General features: G+C 42.8%; 2 protein-coding genes across 5 annotated transcripts in view; one reads left to right on the top strand and one right to left on the bottom strand.

Annotated features, from left to right (window-relative positions):
- Positions 1-5677, bottom strand: part of ACKR3 (atypical chemokine receptor 3) — a 139937-nt gene extending 134260 nt beyond the window's left edge. For all 4 annotated transcript variants that reach the window (XR_011097757.1, XR_011097758.1, XR_011097760.1 and 1 more), the window contains exon 1: positions 5587-5677. The gene's annotated coding sequence lies outside the window, so the exon portion shown is untranslated. The remainder of the gene's footprint in view (positions 1-5586) is intronic.
- Positions 1-19182, top strand: part of IQCA1 (IQ motif containing with AAA domain 1) — a 104273-nt gene extending 85091 nt beyond the window's left edge. Inside the window, exons 16-19 of the mRNA XM_068686275.1 lie at positions 7418-7504; positions 10490-10667; positions 13895-14133; positions 18039-19182. Of these exons, the coding sequence (XP_068542376.1) occupies positions 7418-7504; positions 10490-10667; positions 13895-14133; positions 18039-18134 (600 nt within the window). The 3' untranslated portion in view covers positions 18135-19182. The remainder of the gene's footprint in view (positions 1-7417; positions 7505-10489; positions 10668-13894; positions 14134-18038) is intronic.
- The last annotated feature ends 397 nt before the right edge of the window (positions 19183-19579 follow it).

Here is a 19579-nt window from a genome sequence, read left to right as displayed (position 1 = left end):
GTGCCATCAGACTGAACTAATACTCCCTCCCCTCCCTCCATTCTGCACATTTCACCCTTCTCTGCTCAGTTTCTGTGCCCTCATCAACAGCAAAGCACATGTCTGGCTGCAGGCGCAGCACACACACCATCCTTTCCATCATCCAGTCCCTGCTGGATGGAGCACAAGGCACTTAAACACAGGAGAAAGGAGGGCAGTCTTTTTCACTCCTAAAAGGTTCCAGATGAAGATATTAAGGTGTGTTTTTTATATTCATCTACACATAATACACATTAGCTGGAACATACATAAGATATACAAATACGTATACATATATAATGTGTGTACAATCATAGAGATAGATGCTTAAAAACTATTTTTTTCCAGATTACACAAGATAAAATGTTACCATTATTCAACACCTCCTCCAAAATTAGTGAGAAGCAATCCAAGGTTGCTTCTCTACTGTAGCTCCTGCAAAAGTAGCAATGACACTTCAGGGCACCTGAATAATGTACTAGGATAGAAGTTGCTCAGAGTCAATCACATGGACTAAAGGCTGTCCAGGCACTTGCTTATCAGAAGGTGACTCATTCCAGCTGCAACAGCAGTACTTCCACACTCCACTCCCTTAATAACAGAGCAAATAGCACAGCATAGTCTCTTCCCAAGGAATGCTTGTCTTCATGCTCTTTTCTCTGCAAACTCATATTGGCATAGCACCTGTCTTAGCATCATTCACATCAGCTACACTTTGTTTCCATTCTTGATTCCTTTGGTGGTTTGACCTCTCCCTGCCATCTTCTGTCCACATGGACATGTCACTAATTTGTCCCATCTGTTGATTATGCTCAGAGCTAGGCTAGAAACAATCTGCCATCTACACAGCTAGCACTCTCAGGCTGCCACCACTGGAGTTACAGTCCCTCTTCACCTGGTTTTGAAGATGCTAAGTGTCATTTTCCTTGTCTCTGGGAAACTCAAGTCCCTACCAAGGCCACCTACTCCTCTTGTTTTACAATCAGTTGCTGCTTCTTTATAGTATGCAGTAATCCCATCCAGTTTGATAGTCCTGCACCTGGAACAGAATAACTTCATGCAGCAGCTTGGTCAAGTTATTTCTTGACTAATGAGCTGAAACTCTTTGAGAGATCTCCACCCTACCTGTCATCTCAGTCAACTACCAAGTCATCTCCCACCTTTGATTTGGTCTATAATACCAGTTGCCTTGGCTCAGAGCTGCTTATGCTGTGCCCTTCATGTCCTGGAGCCATATCCCCACAAACATCCACCTTCCTTCAAGTTTTTTCTGTGCAGCAACAGCTGAAAGTTATCTGGCAACAGTCAGAGCACTGAGACACTAAGTATGCCATCACACTGAGCAGTACTGTCATAATAATCCTTATTCTCCTACTGCTCTGTGGCCATCTATTATGCTTCCAGTAGTGCTCAGAATCCACCGTTTACAGCTGCTAGCACAATCAAGTCCTGTGCTCTAAAGCAGTACAGAAACTGGATTATACCATACTCTTAGACATCGTTTTCTTAATCAGTTTTGATTAACTGAGAATATCAAGCAAGAAGGAAAAGGAAACCTTTATATTCTGATTTGCAGGTGTCCACTGTTACCTGAGCTACAGCAAATGCAAGACAAACACACATTGCAATTTCTTTGACATCAGAAACACGAAATACTTTCCTGCAAAAAGCTATTTTCACCCATGGTGAAAATATCAGGTATACATACTTGCTTTATTGTAAGACTACAATAGAGTGGTATGTACAGCATATGAGCTGTGAAAGCAAATGGTATCCTGCAGCTGACATGCAGTCTGAGAGCTGTAAATATAAAATGCTACTGTCAGACCTGCTGCAGTACACCTTGTTGAAGTGCTTTGCATGCAGATGATTACTGAAGGATTCACCTGATCTCTATAATCAGAGATTTCTGGCCTTTTTTTTTTTTTTTTTGAAAACAGCAACTGTGAATGTTGTCAAGCAAGCTTTCTGCTCCAGCTCTCCAGAAGTGCCTTATGTGAGTTAGTGAAGCCTACAGTTGTAAGTGAATGACAGGAAACATGGCAGTTATGTTTCTGTTATCATACAGCCCATGTAACCACTGTTAAACACCAGGATTTACTAAATATGAATTAATGGTGCTCTGTGATAGAGGTGAAGTAACCCTGCATTTTCATTTACTTATCATATCAGCAAACAACAGAGTTTCTATAATGAAAGTAAACTCTGGAGAGCATAAAATGACCATCAGGAAACTTTCCGTCCATAACAGAGCGTTGAGTGCTGGCAGTTGTTTTGTGGGAGACACCCTAAACAAGTGAACAGCACTGGAAAAAATGAAGCTTTAATTTGTTTCAGATGCAAGAGCCAAATTCATCCCCCACCCCCCTTATTTCTGGGAGGAGACTTGCAAGAGACATACCAGCCCTGATCCAAAAAAGAAACTTGTGTGTTACTCAAAGCAGGCATTTTAAATGTCATATGGAGGAAATGACTTCTCATACCAGAACAGGAAAACACCAACATTTCAATCTGCCTATTCAAAGGAAATGTAGGGAAGATTAATATTGAATAGGAAAGCTATTGAAAGAAGCTGGAACACCAGGCCCAAGCTCTTGTGTCCTCCATAAAGACAAAGTCCACCAGGTCAACTGTGCTTCTGAGAAGAACGGATCCGTCTCTAACATCCAAATAATTCCCTGCAGTTCTCAAAACGAATCTCATCCTTCAAGCACAAACCAGAACATCCTGGAATCTCTCATTTAAGCCACATTTTCCATTTACTGAGCCAGCTTGAGCTCAAATGGAGCTTTCTGCCAGCTTGTACCAACCGAGGGCTTGGCTCTCCCCTGCTCCTCCCATCAGGGCGCAAACACAGCTGCAGCAGTGCTACAGCTTACAGAAAGGGTGTGAAGGAAGATAGTGAGGCAAACAAACTAAGGGAAATCCAGAAAGGATCATGGAGAAAACACAGAAGGCTGATTCAGTGACACAGAGGTGTTAAAACACAGGTAGTTCACAGGGCTTAACTCCAAGGCAATAAAAGCCACAAGCACCGGTCTTCCATTAGCAGCCATAAGGCAGCCATCAGGTTAATCACTGCCAGGGGGAGACAAGCCCTCTTTCAGCAGGGCCACAGCAACAGAAAGCACATTGTGCAGAAAAGCCACACACAGGAAAGGGTTATGAGTGCAACACTGACCAGGCTAAAAGGTTGGGAAAGCAGTGGTCAGGAGGAAATACCAGCACAGACGTTGTGTGTGTATCGACAGCTCAGTGTATGCTGTGCAGCCGCCTGTATTCAAGGAGTGTTACAGTGCTGCAGAAGTATTTCAACACCATCATTAGGAGACTGCATTATCAGGCTATTTGGTTATGCTGTTTAGCAGATAATACTGAATAAAAGTGTTATACTTAAAAAAAAAGGTTGAGCTTATTCAAATCTAGATTACATAATCCTTGCATTTAGAAGCAAGGATTTTGAAATCTAGTACACCGTCAAAAATCTGTATTTAGGGACAGAAAATACCCTTTCATTACATTTCATTACAACTGAAATTTGGAATAGCACCCTCAGCTTTTCTTCCAGCTGTCCAGAGCAATACTTTTATCTTGGTGTAGCGCAGCCTGCTAGAAGCCCAGGCACTGGAAGCTCCCGGAAGCAATGAACATCACCAGCGCTCAATTTGACTTATTTCCATGACAGAAGCTTTACACTGCTACTCTAATGTTGAAAAATTCATTGCATCCTGTCAGAAAGTAGTATTTATAGTTATTTTTCCTCTCTGTGAAGCCAGAGTGCATTGGCATCATCCCTGTAGTACTGAAATACTTGCTCCTGCAGTTAGTCTGATCGAAGATTTCAACATCTCTGCTTTAGCTGTTTTGGAGCATTTCTGTGAATATAAACTTCAGATTGAGCAGTTTTCAGCAACAAATTCATCTTCAGGAAAACTTAGACTTGTATCTTTTAACAAAATTCCTTAAAATTTAACCAAAACCTTCAAGTTCGGAGGAGCCACGAGCATACAGCACCTGCTAGTATCAGGTTTCTGTACTTTGATGTGTACTGATTTCACTATTAAACTCTGGCCCTCACGTGTTAAAAAGTTAAACTAATCTAACAAAAATGCCGATTGACCTTTGTATATTGATAGACAGCAAGAAAAGACTCTCTCAATTTCCTGGAAGAGCAAATGAAGCCTCCATTGCTGAGTGCTGACCGTCAGACAGCAGCTTCCAGCATACACCGCTGCTGACTCAGTGCAGTTTTAGAAGGGTTAAGGAGCCATCTACTGGCAGCTCCAACAAACTGGAGAATGCAGCAAAGCTAATAACATTTCAATTACAAATTAATTATGTACAGTGCATTTAATTATCCATGGATTCAAACTGTCCATGGATAATTCAAATGAAGCACTTTCACGGGGATGTGCAGTCTGCTACTTATCTGCCAACAATGTAAATTAGATGCTGATAGATTCTGGGTGCCTGATCTGGCAATAGGAAGATGACTGAAAAGCAGCGTGCTGACTTCAGTTACATTAGCACCTACCAATGCCAGGAAAATAGATTCAGGCCACTTTATAGATTTAAGTCATTGCCTTAAAACAGAAAGCCCAGGAAAATACCTGTTTAAGAGCCAGCCAGAACTGAGCTTCTTCATTGTATTTCCACATAATTGGTGGGGAAAAAAGGGGGACAAAAAAGGACAATAAAAGGTGTGAAAATACTGAATGTTTTTCCTTAAGAGTTAAAATGAAACCGTAGGCTGATTAAAACCTTCAGGCTCCATTTTAGAGAGCTGCTAACCACTGAAGCCACCTCTGAGCCAGATGGGGAAGATCTGCATCTCCAGACTGCAGCAGCCCCACAGAAGAAACGACATGGTTCCCTTTGAAGTACCTGTGCAGAACTCACCCCTTCCAAAAGCTCCAACAGCCTCGGTAGCCTCCCCCACCCTGATTCCCCATGTCACATCACACTGCAGCATCAGACACACAGGTATGGAGGAAATGCTGCAGAACAGCTACACTGCTCCCCAGACTTCATACAGATGCAGCACCTCTCAGAGCAAAACACACAGTGCTTCTTTACCTTAACTTCAACAGAGCAGTAACCCATGTCAGTATCTGAGACATCACCAGGGTCATAAACATGAACAACAAGAGGAGAATGCATCACAGCAAGAGCAGATCCCATGGTGACAGAGCCTACCAGGGTGGTAGTGCATGCACATGCAGCTGGTAAACTTGACTAGACAGCATGCCACTAGCCCAAACCCCAGCCAGGGAAAAGTAAGTTTCAAGGGGAGCAGTCTCGCCTTACCTCAACTGACCTCCTCCCCAGGCACACACAGACAACAAAAGCAAAAATGTATTGTTATCTTATGCTTCAGAAGGCAAAGGGAAGCATGAGAAATATCAGGAGAGCCCAGGTGATAGCCCATACATTAGCAGTACTGAATTTCATAAGGAACTCTGAGTCAATTTCCACGCACTAAAACAGATTTCAGAGTCAGTACGTGAAATGCAAATATTGTTCTTTAAGAAGGCACAAGTTTCTTTTAGCAAATAACCTACAGCTTACCTTTTTCTTCCCAAATTTTAATTATCCAAAGAACACCCATCACACCACCATTGCTACATGACCGCTGCAACATTACTCTTCTCTGCTTGCCTCCAGACGTATTTATAAGCTGCCAGGTGCTGACTGAATTCACCTGCAAGTGCAAATCAGTGGGGCTGATTTGCATTTGCTGCAGGTGTCTGAGCCCTTAGACAACGGGATACTCAGCAGAAAAACCTGTGTCTAAGGCTGCTGCACAGTTCAATTCAATGAAAACCCTAAGCTTGCTCTCTCCACTGTACCTGTATGCAGGCTTAGGAATATAAAACAGACCTCTGAAAATAGATAAATAGAAGATAGATAAAAACATCTGACCTTAAAAGGGCAGTTAGTATTGCTGTACTATTTTAATCCATCATTTTATTCAAGCTTGCATACTCAATGCATTGCAGGACTGAGAAGTTACCCTTTACAGTTTTACACACAGATAAATGTTCACAGAACTGCCTAGGTGCACGTATCCATTTTTGCAGGATATTCATATTATTTTTCATGATATGATGCATTGTTTTCTTTAATCCCTGTTATTAATGCTAAATAGTCCCAGCTTTCTAACAGAAGAGAAAGCTTTATTGTCCTTGATGAAGCCATTCTGAACTCGGAGGTACCACTTGACATACTCTAGGGCTGACATGAGACGTGTAGCTGCAAATAAAGTGCCACATGCCAAAGATGGCATTGTTTCCACCTCACCCCATCAGCAGCACAGCAGAGCAAGTAAATTTAGCAGCTTTCATCTACTATTCTTTTCCCCATCTTCTGTCCATTTTTATTGTACAGGCACACACGCACTCTTGGTGTTTTTGAAACGTCTCCATAAAAATGAACTGTGGGGCTTTGAGGGAAGACGTTCATGACTTAATTCTTCCTGCACTGTCTGTCAATCAAACACTAGGCTTCTGATAAATACAACCTATGGATTTTGTATGCTTCCTTCCTGGAAACAGCAGCTTCAACTGGGGGAAAAAAAAAAAAAAAAAAAAGGAAAGAAGAAAAAAAAAAACAGGAGAGAAGAATGCTGCCTCGTTACCCATTGACTCCTCCAGCCATCACTTCTGTTGCTGAGCGAAGCAGCAGAGCTCAGAAGAGCCACTGGAAAGTGATTAAAATTTGGCAGTAGAATGTCTAAACCACTGGCGTTTCTATAGCAATAGGGAGAGTGCAAGATGTGAAAAAGCCTGTAGCATTGCTGCCATCCTGCTGTGAACCAGAGGTATAGTGCTCTCACTTTGGAGCTGGAAAGCCCAATTCTGCAGACCCCCCCTTCAAATTTAACAGGCTCCATTTTAATTCCTTGGCTAACTGCAAATTAAATGCTACGTTGTAAGCCAGAAGATTGCATACCAGCCTATTTTACCGAAAGATGAGCATTCAGTAGCCACGTCGTGCCTCTCTCCCCGTCTGTTTTGACCTCAGAAACCTGGGGAAGGATCCTATGGGCAACCAGGGTAAAGCTGCTGGTGGTCTACTTGCCACTGACCTCCAAGTCCAGGTTTTAGCAGCTGAATTTGGGTTGGGAAATGCAGCACAAGCATAGCAGTCAGCATGATCTGATTTGGGTTGGGTTCTCCACGTTAGATTCATAAACAGAAACCATTTGATTTGCCAGGTCTACTGAGCAGAGCCAGTGCTATCCATGAGTGCTGAACGTTCCCAGAAAAAAAAAAAAAAGTAAACCAAGCTAATTTTAACTGCTGAAATATGGATTCAAAAGCATAATTACAGGCACCCGGGTATGAAATTGTAGCCATTTTAATCAACTTCTTGCGTCCTTTCTCCCATTTTCTCTTAGGTGGCTAAGCAGCTGCAGCCTTCAGTCGTGTGGATTGGAGAGACAGAAAAAACATTTTATAAATCAGTGCCGAAGGCTGAGGAACAGGTGAGTTGCTCCCTTTTTATTTCAGTGCAGATAATTTCTCCTGTTGCCTTACAGCAGACACAAAGGAACAGGTGTATTTCTTAGCTTAGCACATACCAATATGACCAGACCTGCCAAAGCTTGCTTGTTAATAGCTTGTCTCACTAACATTTTTTTTTTTCTTTTAAGAGAGTCTTGTGACCTCTTGGGGGCTCTTAAGAAGTCACATTTCTCTCCTACACACCCGTACTTGCTTTATTTAAAAATAGTCCAGTCGCTGCTCATCAGTGCACTGAAAAGCAGAAGAGAATAATGGAGAATTTCAAAATATGAGGAGAGAAACTAAAAGTTAGGATGAGCTTAAATTGTTCAGCTCTATTAATTTGAGAAATTGGATGGAGCCAAAGTGAACAATAAAGGAACAAGGATAAATTTCCACTGTGAAAACAAAGAGCATATATTAAATAGTTATGTTTACAGATTATTTTCGTTGGACTCCCAGGAGTCCCATTTCCATTGCTTCCATTCCTTCCTGTCTTGTGTAGCTTCCCCACTAGAAAGAAAATTAAAACACTGCCCAATAGGCACGGCAACTCAGCAACCACAGCAGAGAGCAATTCCCCTGAAATCCTGATTAGGTTCATGCTGCTTGCAAAATATTTTGATTTTAGAGCTCCATGTGAAAAATTAAACCTTTTTTCCTAAGGCAAGTCCTGCGTGTCTAGGCTACGTGATGGACACACGCCTGGTGTTTTGGAAGACCTCATCACCTTGGATGAGGCTGTTAACTTCTGCGAGGGCTGCACGAGCTGATGGGTGTGCACTGATCGATGCCCTCTGGTGGTCCTTACACCAAAGGCAAACCTTTCTCTTCAGCTCAAATTTTCACAGCAGGTGCAGATGAGGATTCAAATTAAAACTAGGGACCAAAGATTGCCTGGTGCACTCATGATTTTTAACTGTTTTGAAAACCTCCAGTGAGGAAAAATTTCTCCCCGTGCCCTCCTCAGAGTCAGGGGTATCACCCCTGTCCCTGCAATCCAATCACTAGATCTGCAGGTATTTAATGAAATGTCTCCTCTGCACTTGGTGCGAGTGGGGGGCTCCAGGCTTGGAATCACTCATGTCCCACTTAGCTCACAGCCTAACCAATATTCGGAGCCAGGGAGCATGAAAGAGGAGGGACAGGCAGAGGCAACGGGCAGTGTGGGGAGCCTTGCCTAGGAGCACTCAGGAGAGGTGGGCTTTGGAGAAGACGAGCTAAATTCAGCCCTCAGAAGCTGGAGGGACTGGAAGTGACTTTACTAATCCCAGCATGACATTTCTGGTACCGTGACTGAGAACCTGGTAAAAAGACAACTCAAATTCTTCAAATGCCCACTCAAAAATAGTCTCTCTCCAATCCTCTGTAAGGGATGCAAAGCAGTCAAATATCAAATATGTTATGGTAACCCAGTTGCCAAGGATGATGTGCAAGCAGTTCAGCCACTCATACTTACGCAAATAGGGGTCACCTTCACGATTCACCCCACTTTTCTCCAGCTCAGGTGCACATGATGGCTGAGATCCTGGCTTGCCTGTTTGACAACTTCTCTTGCTGCTGATGTATTTCTTTCAAGGCGGGGGAGATATTATTAGCTTTCAGTACATATCCATTGAATGTGTGCACTGTGGACACACATCAGTTTCAAAGTGTAACAGGAGCTGCTGGCACACAACTGCCAGTCTATCTTAGTAGGCTTAACACGAGAGTGGAACTTTTCACTTGTGTCTGGAACTGGCACAGCCATTTAAAATTTTAAAATTAAGATGAGCACATCTAACAAACCATGAATTAGTGCTAACAAACCATGAATTAGTGCGAATCTGTGGATATTATGTCATCCAAAAACTTGATGTTTGAAATGTAAGGAATAAATTAGGACTTATTTTCACAAGTAAGGGGTGAAAAAGGAAGCAGACAATTAAAAAAAAAAAAAAAAAAAAACTCTGTATTTTCTAATAGAGCCTATTTTCCCAGCAGAAGACATCTTATTAACATTAGGAAGGCTTGTCTGAAATTGAGGAAAGATTTCTCAGGTACCTGCTTACTATATAGTAAAAATCACAAGGTGACCCAGTGAAAGGTTTTCAAGTGAGTGTGACTGACTTGGATGTTAAGTCTCAAACATTTCTGGAGAGGCCTCTAAGTCATTAGACTTTTCTGAATACAATATTCCACCCTAACCCATTTATTCATTTATGGCTTTGTTAACTGTAGAGCGACATCACAGCAATTTGATGAAGCTTCTCCAACCAATACTCACTTGAGCATTACCAAATGTAACTATCCAATAAGAAGTTTTGCTCAACAGTCATCTGTTCTGTAAACAGTAGTTCAATTTTTATAATAAGGTCAAATAGTATTTATCACAAAGAAATGAATGTTGAGTTCAAAGAGCTTGTGTTCCTGGGCTAGAGCCTCAGCAAACTAAAATTACAGCAGAAATCAGGGAGCATATCTTTCACATTTAAAACACCAGTAGGGGTTGGTAGATCATAATGTCCAAGAGCTGTGAGGATTCCAGACCAGGTTACACACCAAGGTCATTTTTCTATCTGTTAAGATTCATCAGGTGCACAGGTCCAAGCAATATTTCTCCTTGAACTGGAAGTCAGGCTTTCCTTCTTTAAATGAGTTGTTGCTTCCTTCCTGCTTTTCAAGAAGAGGACCAGCAGATGCACTAGTAAAAGACACATGCACCCAAACCCACAAATACATAGGCAGAAATCAACTCGAATTGCAGAAGACAAAGGCTTTCTACTTAGGTTGAGAATCTAGTCTGTTTATACTAAATGCAAATAGACTTCTGAAAAAGAGCCCAAAATCCCATTGTATATAACATGTCTATGTCCAATGTACATGTCTATGTTACTTGTATCTAGCATAGCTTCACCTCATTCCCTCTAAATTGTCAGTATTAATAACAATTCTTGCCTCCTTGTGTTTACATGTACACTCTGAAGATCAGCCCAAAACGTCTGGAAAAGATTCTCCCCAAATTCCTTAAGGCTTTGAAAGCACAGGACAGAGTGCTGCTAGTGGGAACCACCAGACGTCCCTTCGATGCTAATCTCAAACCTTTCTGCAAAGTTTACCAGAAAATTATTATGATTCCTAGGCCTGACTATGCTTCAAGATTTGGCAAGTATTTCAAATCATTGTGACAATTACTACTGCTTAACATCCATGTTTATTGTCTGGTTATCATCAGAATTGTTTTTAAGTTCAGTTTGTACCCCAGGTACTTCTCAGTTCTGGATAATTTAAGTAATACTGGAACACGCTACCCCAAAGATCAGATATTAAGAGCGGAAGCTGGGAAAATGGTTTAAAATGCTCTCCTGTGGTGACTAGCATTTCTTCTCAAGTTTTTGTTTAGAGTGCATTGAAATCAGCCCAAGCTGTTTTTTTTTTTTTTCAGTAAATGAATGATAGGATTCTGTTTCAGTGCACATTTTCTATTTTAAGCTTTTCTTTTTACACAGGGAATTTCTGTTGTTCCTATCTAGTTTCCAAATTCTAAACAATACATTTTTGGGCCTCTCCATAAACAGAACAATGTCTGGAGGATTGGGTTTTGTTGCTATCAAATTCAATTTTTGAATTTACAGATTATGAGGGACATTGTAGAGAGATCCAAGATTTTGCATTTCTAGCCTACCAAATGTTTACAGTGGTAGACAGGCCCTCCCAAGGTCTGATAAATTCATTGGGTACCAGCAATGCTGCAAGTCAAAGCTTCTAAGGAGAACTGTGCCTTTTATTTGACCAACTTACGTGGCTAGAAAAAAAAGACAAACTTTTAAGCATGGAAGTTTGTCTTCAGGTTTGAATTGCCTTGCAGTCTGAAATAGCTAAGCATTGACTAGGATGAAATGTTCCAAATTAAACTTAATAATGTGAATCAATTACTGCAAGAAAAATGGTAGTTGTTCACATCCGTCAGAAGTGGCTGGCAGATGGGCTTTTGTTCCCAGAAGTATGTATTTTTTTCTGGTTACATCATGTGATTTAATACACTTCTCCGGGTACTATGGATTCTAGATGTGGGGACTTGTAAAAAGAAGGGCTTTTCAGGTTCAGTCTAAAGATGATGTGGAAAAAAGATTTAGGACTATTCACAATGATACCAAACACTTCCAAGTTAGGACTCTCAGTGGTGCATTTCTCCTACCGGCAGCTGCTAGCATGAATATCCCTGTTGATCGTGAGATCAAGGAAAACACTCCTTTCATGCCATTGATCTCAGATGGATCACACCCCAGAAGAATACAGAATTAAAAGAAACCACATTCAGTTCAGGGACCTCACTACACAACTGCACTCTGAGTAAACCAGACAATATTACTCCACATACTCACCTTATTACAAAATGATGCAACTGTATTGTGAAGTCCATTTTTGTAGTGCTTTTCGTGGAGGCAGCCAAGGTATAGAGATGATGTGTGTTTGGGCAAGCTTAAGACAGGTTTTGACTGCCTAGCGCATTGTAAATCTCTCCCACATTCAATAATTTTCATAGTGTGGATGGGAAATGGTCTCTAAGCGAGCTAACATGTGTTTCATGTTAGGTTACAGCTCTGATAAATTACTAACAGATAAGGGACATGAGTAAGACCTAGAGAAAGGAGGTGATAGCATCTGAATTTAGCTAGTTCACTGCTGGGGATTCAACCTGTCACATTCTGGGATTCTCACCACTAATTTGGAGTCACAAAAAGGGCCAGCCAAAGGGATTTCAACTTGCAAACTTCAGAACGCCCCCAAAAAGTTAACTCTTGACATTTTAAAGCAGATTAAACTTGTAGTTTTAATTATCTGACATTGTCCCATTTAAGTGCCTGGCTTTTTCTTTAGCTCACACCTTCCCTGAAGTTCAATGGAAATAAGATACTAACAGTACGGAGCACTCACCTTCCTATTGTGACAATTTCCAGTGCCTGACACCCAATTTGAGAACTAAAGAAACCTATTTGGGCAGAAAAGCCATGGCATAACAAACATTCATAGCCACTGTGCACAAACTTTGTGTGTTCACTACAACCCTTTGTTTTGCTACAAACCAGAATACTCCAATCTGTGCTTGATGGAAACTGCAAGCATACAATGGAAATCAGTAAACTGGGAGAGTCACGGTCCTCTCCTAGTTTCCTGCTATTAATCACCTGGTGGGTAATTATCTCATATTTATGCATGACCCTTCCTGCAAGATAAGCTGCAGCACCAAATACACAGCTATGCAGAAGCAGTGCTCGCTGTTGTGTGCATCAATTCCTCCATTATAAATCACTGATACAACCCATAGTTATTGAGCATGGTTATAAATCCAGTGGAAGATCACAGTTTGCCCAAGAGAAAAAGGTAGTACAAAGTTGTCAATAGTTATGGGCACAAGTCCCTAAGTATCTACGCTACAATCCAAGGAAAAGTCAGGCAACTTTTCTCCATTACGTGACCGACCCAGCAGCCAGTAACAAACTGTCCACCCAGTATTTTCATACTACATATGAAACAAAGGATACTCAAACAAGCTCGCCATCATTCAAGAACCTTTTAAAGACCTTTATGCATGATTCTTGTTTCTTCCAAGTGCTTTCAACATAAAGCTTTAAAGGAAAGTATAGTGAGATGGTATGAAAGTTTTACTAAGCTTCTCTGAGACAGTCCATTACTTTACAAAGGGCAAAACAACAACACAAAACTTTTTACTACTATAACTTTATTTTGGTAAGGAAAATTTGAGGCACTCCACAAACATGTAAAAGCTCCATGTCTCAGTGGTTTGCATCTAAAAGATACAAACAGGTTCACCATTTAAGTAAGCAAAATGCCAATCACAGAGAAATTTACACCTGGCATTTGCAACATGTGCCTGCATAGCTGGAGGCCTTTGGCTTCTAAACCAGACATTGAGTCCCCATAGCAGCCCTTGGTTCAGCAGGAGTCACCTGTGATCAGGGTCACGGAAATAAAAGCAGGCTGTTAATAAAGGCACTTCTCTCTGCACACACAAATGGGAAAATTCTGGACGAGCTCTCCCTCCATATACACGCAGGAATATTTAAGCAGTTCTTTCCATTTTCACACACATATCCACCTCACGTTATGTGCCCTTAATGACTTTCTGAAAGTACTGACTGGTAGCCAGCAATGGATCACTAATGGTTTAAGAACAGATGTGCCTAAAGGCCTCTATGCTGCAAATCCGTGGATGAAAGAAGCAGCAAATGAGAAAAAATTGAATCTTGGCTTCGCTGACCGATACCTTTATTTCCCCAGTTCAATTTCCAAACGCAAAAGCAGCATTTCTCATGCTTTCCTTAGTGCATGTCTTTGGCATTCTCTCTTTTCCGGGTCCCTGTGAGCAGTGTTATGGAAGCACATCATCCAGCAGAACGGAGGAGTGATCACCAACTTGCTGAACATAAGCTGCCTCGCGAAGGTGTCTGACGGTTTCACCCAGGGACACATCGTCCAGGTGGTGCGAGCTGTCCTGAGCGAGCTGCGCCTCCTGCAGATGCCCAGGAAGCCGCTGCGGACTGCCGAGTTCATGACTCCCCTGGCCAGACAGGACCCGGTGTACAGAGAGGAGGAGGAAACGTTTAAGGTGACACTAAGAGCTATGTTAACCGGCTGTCTTTCATCGTCCCCTGTTGTGTCCTTGTCGGCACATTTGATCCAGGGACCTGCTAATTCTGCTGATGGGTTGGCACATCGCTGTTTGAGTGATGATGTATTGCCCGGCGGCGCTGAGCACCCATCTCCCCCATTTTTGGATGTCTGGCAGCCCCGGCTGTTGGGCAGCTGGATGTGCCAGGCGAGTGGTGATTATTACAGGCAGCAGCTCTGCACAGGCAGCGCGCCCGGCACGCTGCGTTGCTGAACCTGCTGCCTGCACCCAGCTCGTCACGAGCAGAGCAGCCCTCACATGCACGGGTAAACGATGCATGTGCTAGTGGCACGGTGCACTCATCCCTTTTGGCAGGCCTGGTTGTATTTTCTTGAGAAGGCAGAAATCTTGGGCATCTGGGGTCTTCAGGGTGTTCCACATAGGGAGCGGGTCCTGTTTTTTAAAATTTTCTCAGACAGGAATTTTCTCATACAAGTTTTTGTGTAGGGGATTAAAAAATAAATAAATAAATTACTTTCTGCCTCAATTTCCACCCCCCAAGGCCATAAAGTTGGGGCACTACATGCACCTCAAACATACAGGGATCATCCTGCAGAGAGATACCTTTTCCACATGTAGCTCAGTAATAATTATTCTTCCCCAGACTAGGGTTATTTTTATGCGGTGCTTAATTCTGCTTTCACTGTATTGCATTTGATTTTCCTAATAATGGGAACAGTTTATCAGTCTCAACTACAGGTCCACAATTTATTCGCCATAGTAACTTCAGTGTAGCTTAGGGACAGCTGAACTAGGCTTGAACTAGCTCGCTGAGTACAGCACCAGAGCTTGGGGCGCTGACACCACAGGAAAATGGCACAATACTCAGCTGAGGCTCTACAAGCCTACTAGCTGCTAGTAAAACCCTTGTCCACTGAGCAGGACGGCCCTGCTGTGCACCCAGGAGAGCTCAAGCCCGCACCAGGGGCCCCAAACGGGGCAGAACTTGAGTACTAAAGCCAAGAGACCCTGCAAAGGATATCTGGTCTCCCCACCCCTGCCAACTTCTACACAGACGTGCTTACAAACCCTTGAGTTCCCCTGGCTGAAAGGGTTTCTTCTCGTGCTGCTCGTTGAATGCCCTCTGGTTTTGAATCCCCGCAGCGCCCTGCACAATAAACAGGATGTAGTCCCATGCAACTTTGTCCAAGTCTTCTTCCACGGCTAACCTAATGATAGTGCATATTTCTCCCAGCCCTGTTGAACGCTTTCCAATTTCCATTTTGAGCCATTTGGCTCGCTCAGCGTAGGCAGCATTTGTGATATTTGGCAAATTACTCTTTTTTCCTCATGCTTCCTATCTAAACCAATATCTTTCCTCGGGGAAAGGCTAATGGTTCAGTGTTACAGCGAAGAAAAAGCTCATATCGTTCCCAGCTCCAAGTAGTAATCCATTTGTAGCCTGAAACATGAGAGCTGGTACTTAAAGCAAGTTTAACTCGCAAATACTATTCCCCTTACTACAAATGTGCCTGTTTTGTACAGCACGGGTATGCAGACAGCACTTCATTTGAACACTGGTAAAATGATGCTGTTCTCAGAGTATCCCATGGCAATCATTCCCTTGCATTAATTAGAGCCCTTAAGAAAGTATTTCCTTTTATCTGTTTTAAATTTGTTTCCCTTAAATGTCATGGAACCCAGCCTCAGCACCTGTAATGTGGCACAGGGGAAGAGGATTGTCAAAATGGCCTGCGCATTAATTAACTCCAGGATCTTCATCTCGTCTCGCACAGAAGCCCCTCTTCCCGAGCCTCTAATCATTGCCATTGCTGGACCTCTTCTGTTGCTTTGCTTTGTCCCTTTTGAAGTGGGGTGGCTAAAACTTAAAGCGGCATTCAAAGCGAAGATTAGCGCTGTGATGAATCTTTGATTTCTATTCACTGGAAACATGAATCTCCCTGTTTGACATTTATATTCTGCCAGTGTTCCAAAATGAATATAAATAATGCAAAAATTTGCGATAATGTGATTTCTTCATCCAATTTACTCGAATTTCTGCCCCAATTATATATCTGCGGTTGTGAAATTGTAAGTTATTGCGCCAGGGTGATGGATAGAAATCCTTTCACAGACAGAGCAGTGGCCCTACGGGAGCAAAGGGTGGCCCAGCCAGCTCTGCCTGGCAGCGACAGGTACAAAATCCATGTGAGACGTAGGAAAGCCCATACCGAAGAGCTGTGGATGTCATCCCTCCAAGCAGCGAGGATTTTTAACTCTGCTCACAGGCAGGGCTCCTCTCCTCGTGCTGCGCTGAGGTCCTCAGCCAAGGCCACGGTGGTCAAAACGGGCAGCTCCTGAGAGCACAACTTGTCTTTTGTATCCTGCTCATGCATGAAGGATCAGAAATAGCCATCTCCAGGCTTCTCCCTGCCCCATTCCGTCCCGTCTGTGTCTCTTCTGATTCAGGGATGGGTTGGCTGTGTTTAGGACAGTGAAATCCAGTGAAATCCATGCTGGGAGTGCAGGGTTTCCTCCCAGACACCTCCCGTCACACCACCAAGATGTGGGCACATGAGAGGTTGTGTGATGCTTTAATCCATGGAGCCAGGGCTCTTGGAGGGGGAATGCTCAGCGGATTCAGGCAATTAGAGCAGAGATCAGCACTACAGCTGAACGTTTGACAGCTGTCAGGCTTCATTTACCTGCTGACAGGATTTAATCCACAGCACAAGAGGCACCAATAGGGTGACTGTCATCAGCCCCTTTCTGGGACTCAGGGAACCCTTGGACATCCACGGGGACCATCCAGGACTGGGAGAGGAACAAGGGCTCATCTTCCCTCTGCGCTTCCAAAACCTCTTCTCCCCAAAACTTCTCTCTCTCGCTGCTGCCTGCCTATATCACATAAACACAGAGCAGGAAACTGGACAAGGCAAATTCCTACTGGAAGCCTTATCAGGTTCAAGCTGGAGGCAGCATTGTGGATAGATCATATGGGAAGGACAGACTAGATGGGATGTTATAGGGTGGGAGGGTTGGCAGAGACAGCAGCCCAAACAAAGGGCAGAGGAGACGCAGTGGTGGCATTGAATAGTGGCCTGTGGTCAGAGGAAAGACATTCATTCCTGGGGCAGCGTATGGATGAGTACGGCCAAGAGGGAATGCATTTTATCAATCATGTCAGCACCTACTGGCATTTCAGTCTCCGGCGTAGGCAGGACTTTGCTGATAAAGGTTCCTGTATGTACATGTGGGGAATGACGAGTCCCTGCACATTACTAATTTTAAAGCAGTACCCTCTCCTTCGTTTTACATGGCTTTAACATGGCCGAGAACTGCCTTGTTGACATTACAGCCCAGGAGCTTGGCAAGTTTGCAGAGCAACTGTACCAAAATCATTTACAAGTCACAGGACTGTGAACAGGCATCTGAAAGCAATAAACAGGTTTTTAATGTTTGGGGTTTGTTTTGTTTCTTAAGCTCTCTCATTGAAATAAAAACTGTCTGGATTGATTTGCAGAACCATGAGAAGCATATGCTTTGTCTACTGCCAAGTTCCAGACCAGAGGGGGTTTTGACAAGAGCTATATACCTCGGAAATAGGGTTGATCATAGAACTTCTAACATTTCCATAACTATAGCAACACAAATGGCCCGGCTAAGTATTCCTGTTAATGAGACACACTTCAAGCGAGCAATTGCTATACTTCTTGTTATAACAATGTTCTCAAGAGATCTAAGGATTTCATTTCTGCTTCTCCACAAACCAGCCAGGATTTTAAGATTTTTGTAAGGAATGTCCCATTTTACTAGTAAAAAGTCTCTTAGACGTTCTTTCATGATTTTTTTTTTTTTTTTTTAGTATTATTAAAACATACTCATGGTTTCTGATTCTCCAGGCTTGGTATGCCAAGACACCTCTGGGTAGAGCACGAAGCAGAGCGCTGGCAAAGAGTGAGAAAGCAGGAAAGGGAAAAACAGAAAAAAGAAAATGAAGGAAAAGAGAAAAACTAGCTTCCTCAAGACTTTTGCACACCAGTCACAGCTCTACTTCACCGAAAAGCGGGGAGACGATAGGAAAGCAGATACTTCAGAATAACGCATCGCAAGTTACAGCTACCCCAGGAAAGAGAAGTCATTTCTGAATGTATTTTTAAAAGTTACAAAATAGGATGAGACATCAATGTGACATGTAGCTCTCAGAGGATGAAGAGTTAATGGCCACTGACTTGCTCAAGCATTATTTATTCTAAGAGGTTTTAGGGGGCAGAGGGGTTCATTACTCAGGACTGAAACATGCCATCAACTTTTAGGCTATCCTCATTTATTTCAGCAAGTAACTCTCCTTAAAAATTGATGTCACATTAATGTCTTTCATTACTTTAATATCCTATATGCTTTATAAAACTAACTGCTTTATATATCTGTAAGTCTAATGTGTTACAGTTCTCAATAAAACTATTACGGCTATAAAGACTGCTTTTTAATTGGGATGGATTATAAGACACTTAATGCAATCTACCAGAAGCTGAATATTTACATAGCCACACGAGGACCAGCACTTTTTCACCTTTTGATGCATCACAGAAAGCAACATTAAAAAGCAGAACAGGAGCAAAAGCAAACAGTGAGGTTAGGTTTAGTGGATGTCCTGAGAATCTATTTTGTAGTACAAAACCCTGTCCAATTATCTTGTTTGCCCAAACTGCAGTGTATCTGTTGCTCAAAATAAATAAATAAATAAATAAATAAATTATATGCAACAGAACAGCAGTGGTTAAGGCATTGGGGAATATGGTCACGGAGCCTCAGCTTTCTAAAAGGTTGTTTCCTGCTGTGTTAAACCCAATCCAGCCCAGACTGCTTTAGCCTTTTCTTCTAAACCCAGTCCTGCAAGCTCTGTGTGTGCAAGGAACCCACTGGTGAGAGTCTGCCTCAACACTTTCAGACTTTGGGCACAAAGCAAGGTGCTGATGCAGCCTGTGGGATTACAGCAGATGTTTCTGTGTGACTGGGCACATGGAGCTCTCTGACACTAATACTGTCTTCACAGAAAGACCTGAACCACTTGGAGGGGCAGATTTCCTGGTCCTGTGCTTTGACGTAGCGTTTCCTACTCATTAGAGTGGGTTAGGCCTAAAGTCCAGCTATCACAAGGAGCAAGTTCAGGGAGCTAAGCCTGCTCAGAAACACAGAGCACCAAGTAGTCCGTGGTAGTATTTGGACAGGTATTTGTAAACAGATGCACCATGCACGCCTGCAGTTACAGTTCACTTTGGGCGCAATTCTGGGCCACAGCAACTGCTCACTGTGTGTTAACATCTTCTTAATGTGTCTTCTGGGTAAAAGGGAATGATCACATTTTAGTCCTTTCTGTATCTTTGTAGTGTACCTCCCAACCCCTTGCTGCCCCGCTTCCCTGCTGGAACAGTGTCGTTTC

The sequence above is a fragment of the Anas acuta genome, chromosome 6 (genome assembly GCF_963932015.1).
Source record: "Anas acuta chromosome 6, bAnaAcu1.1, whole genome shotgun sequence".
Taxonomy (NCBI): Eukaryota; Metazoa; Chordata; class Aves; order Anseriformes; family Anatidae; genus Anas; species Anas acuta.
Note: the sequence above shows the minus strand (reverse complement) of the source record. Positions and strands in the feature narration are given on the sequence as shown.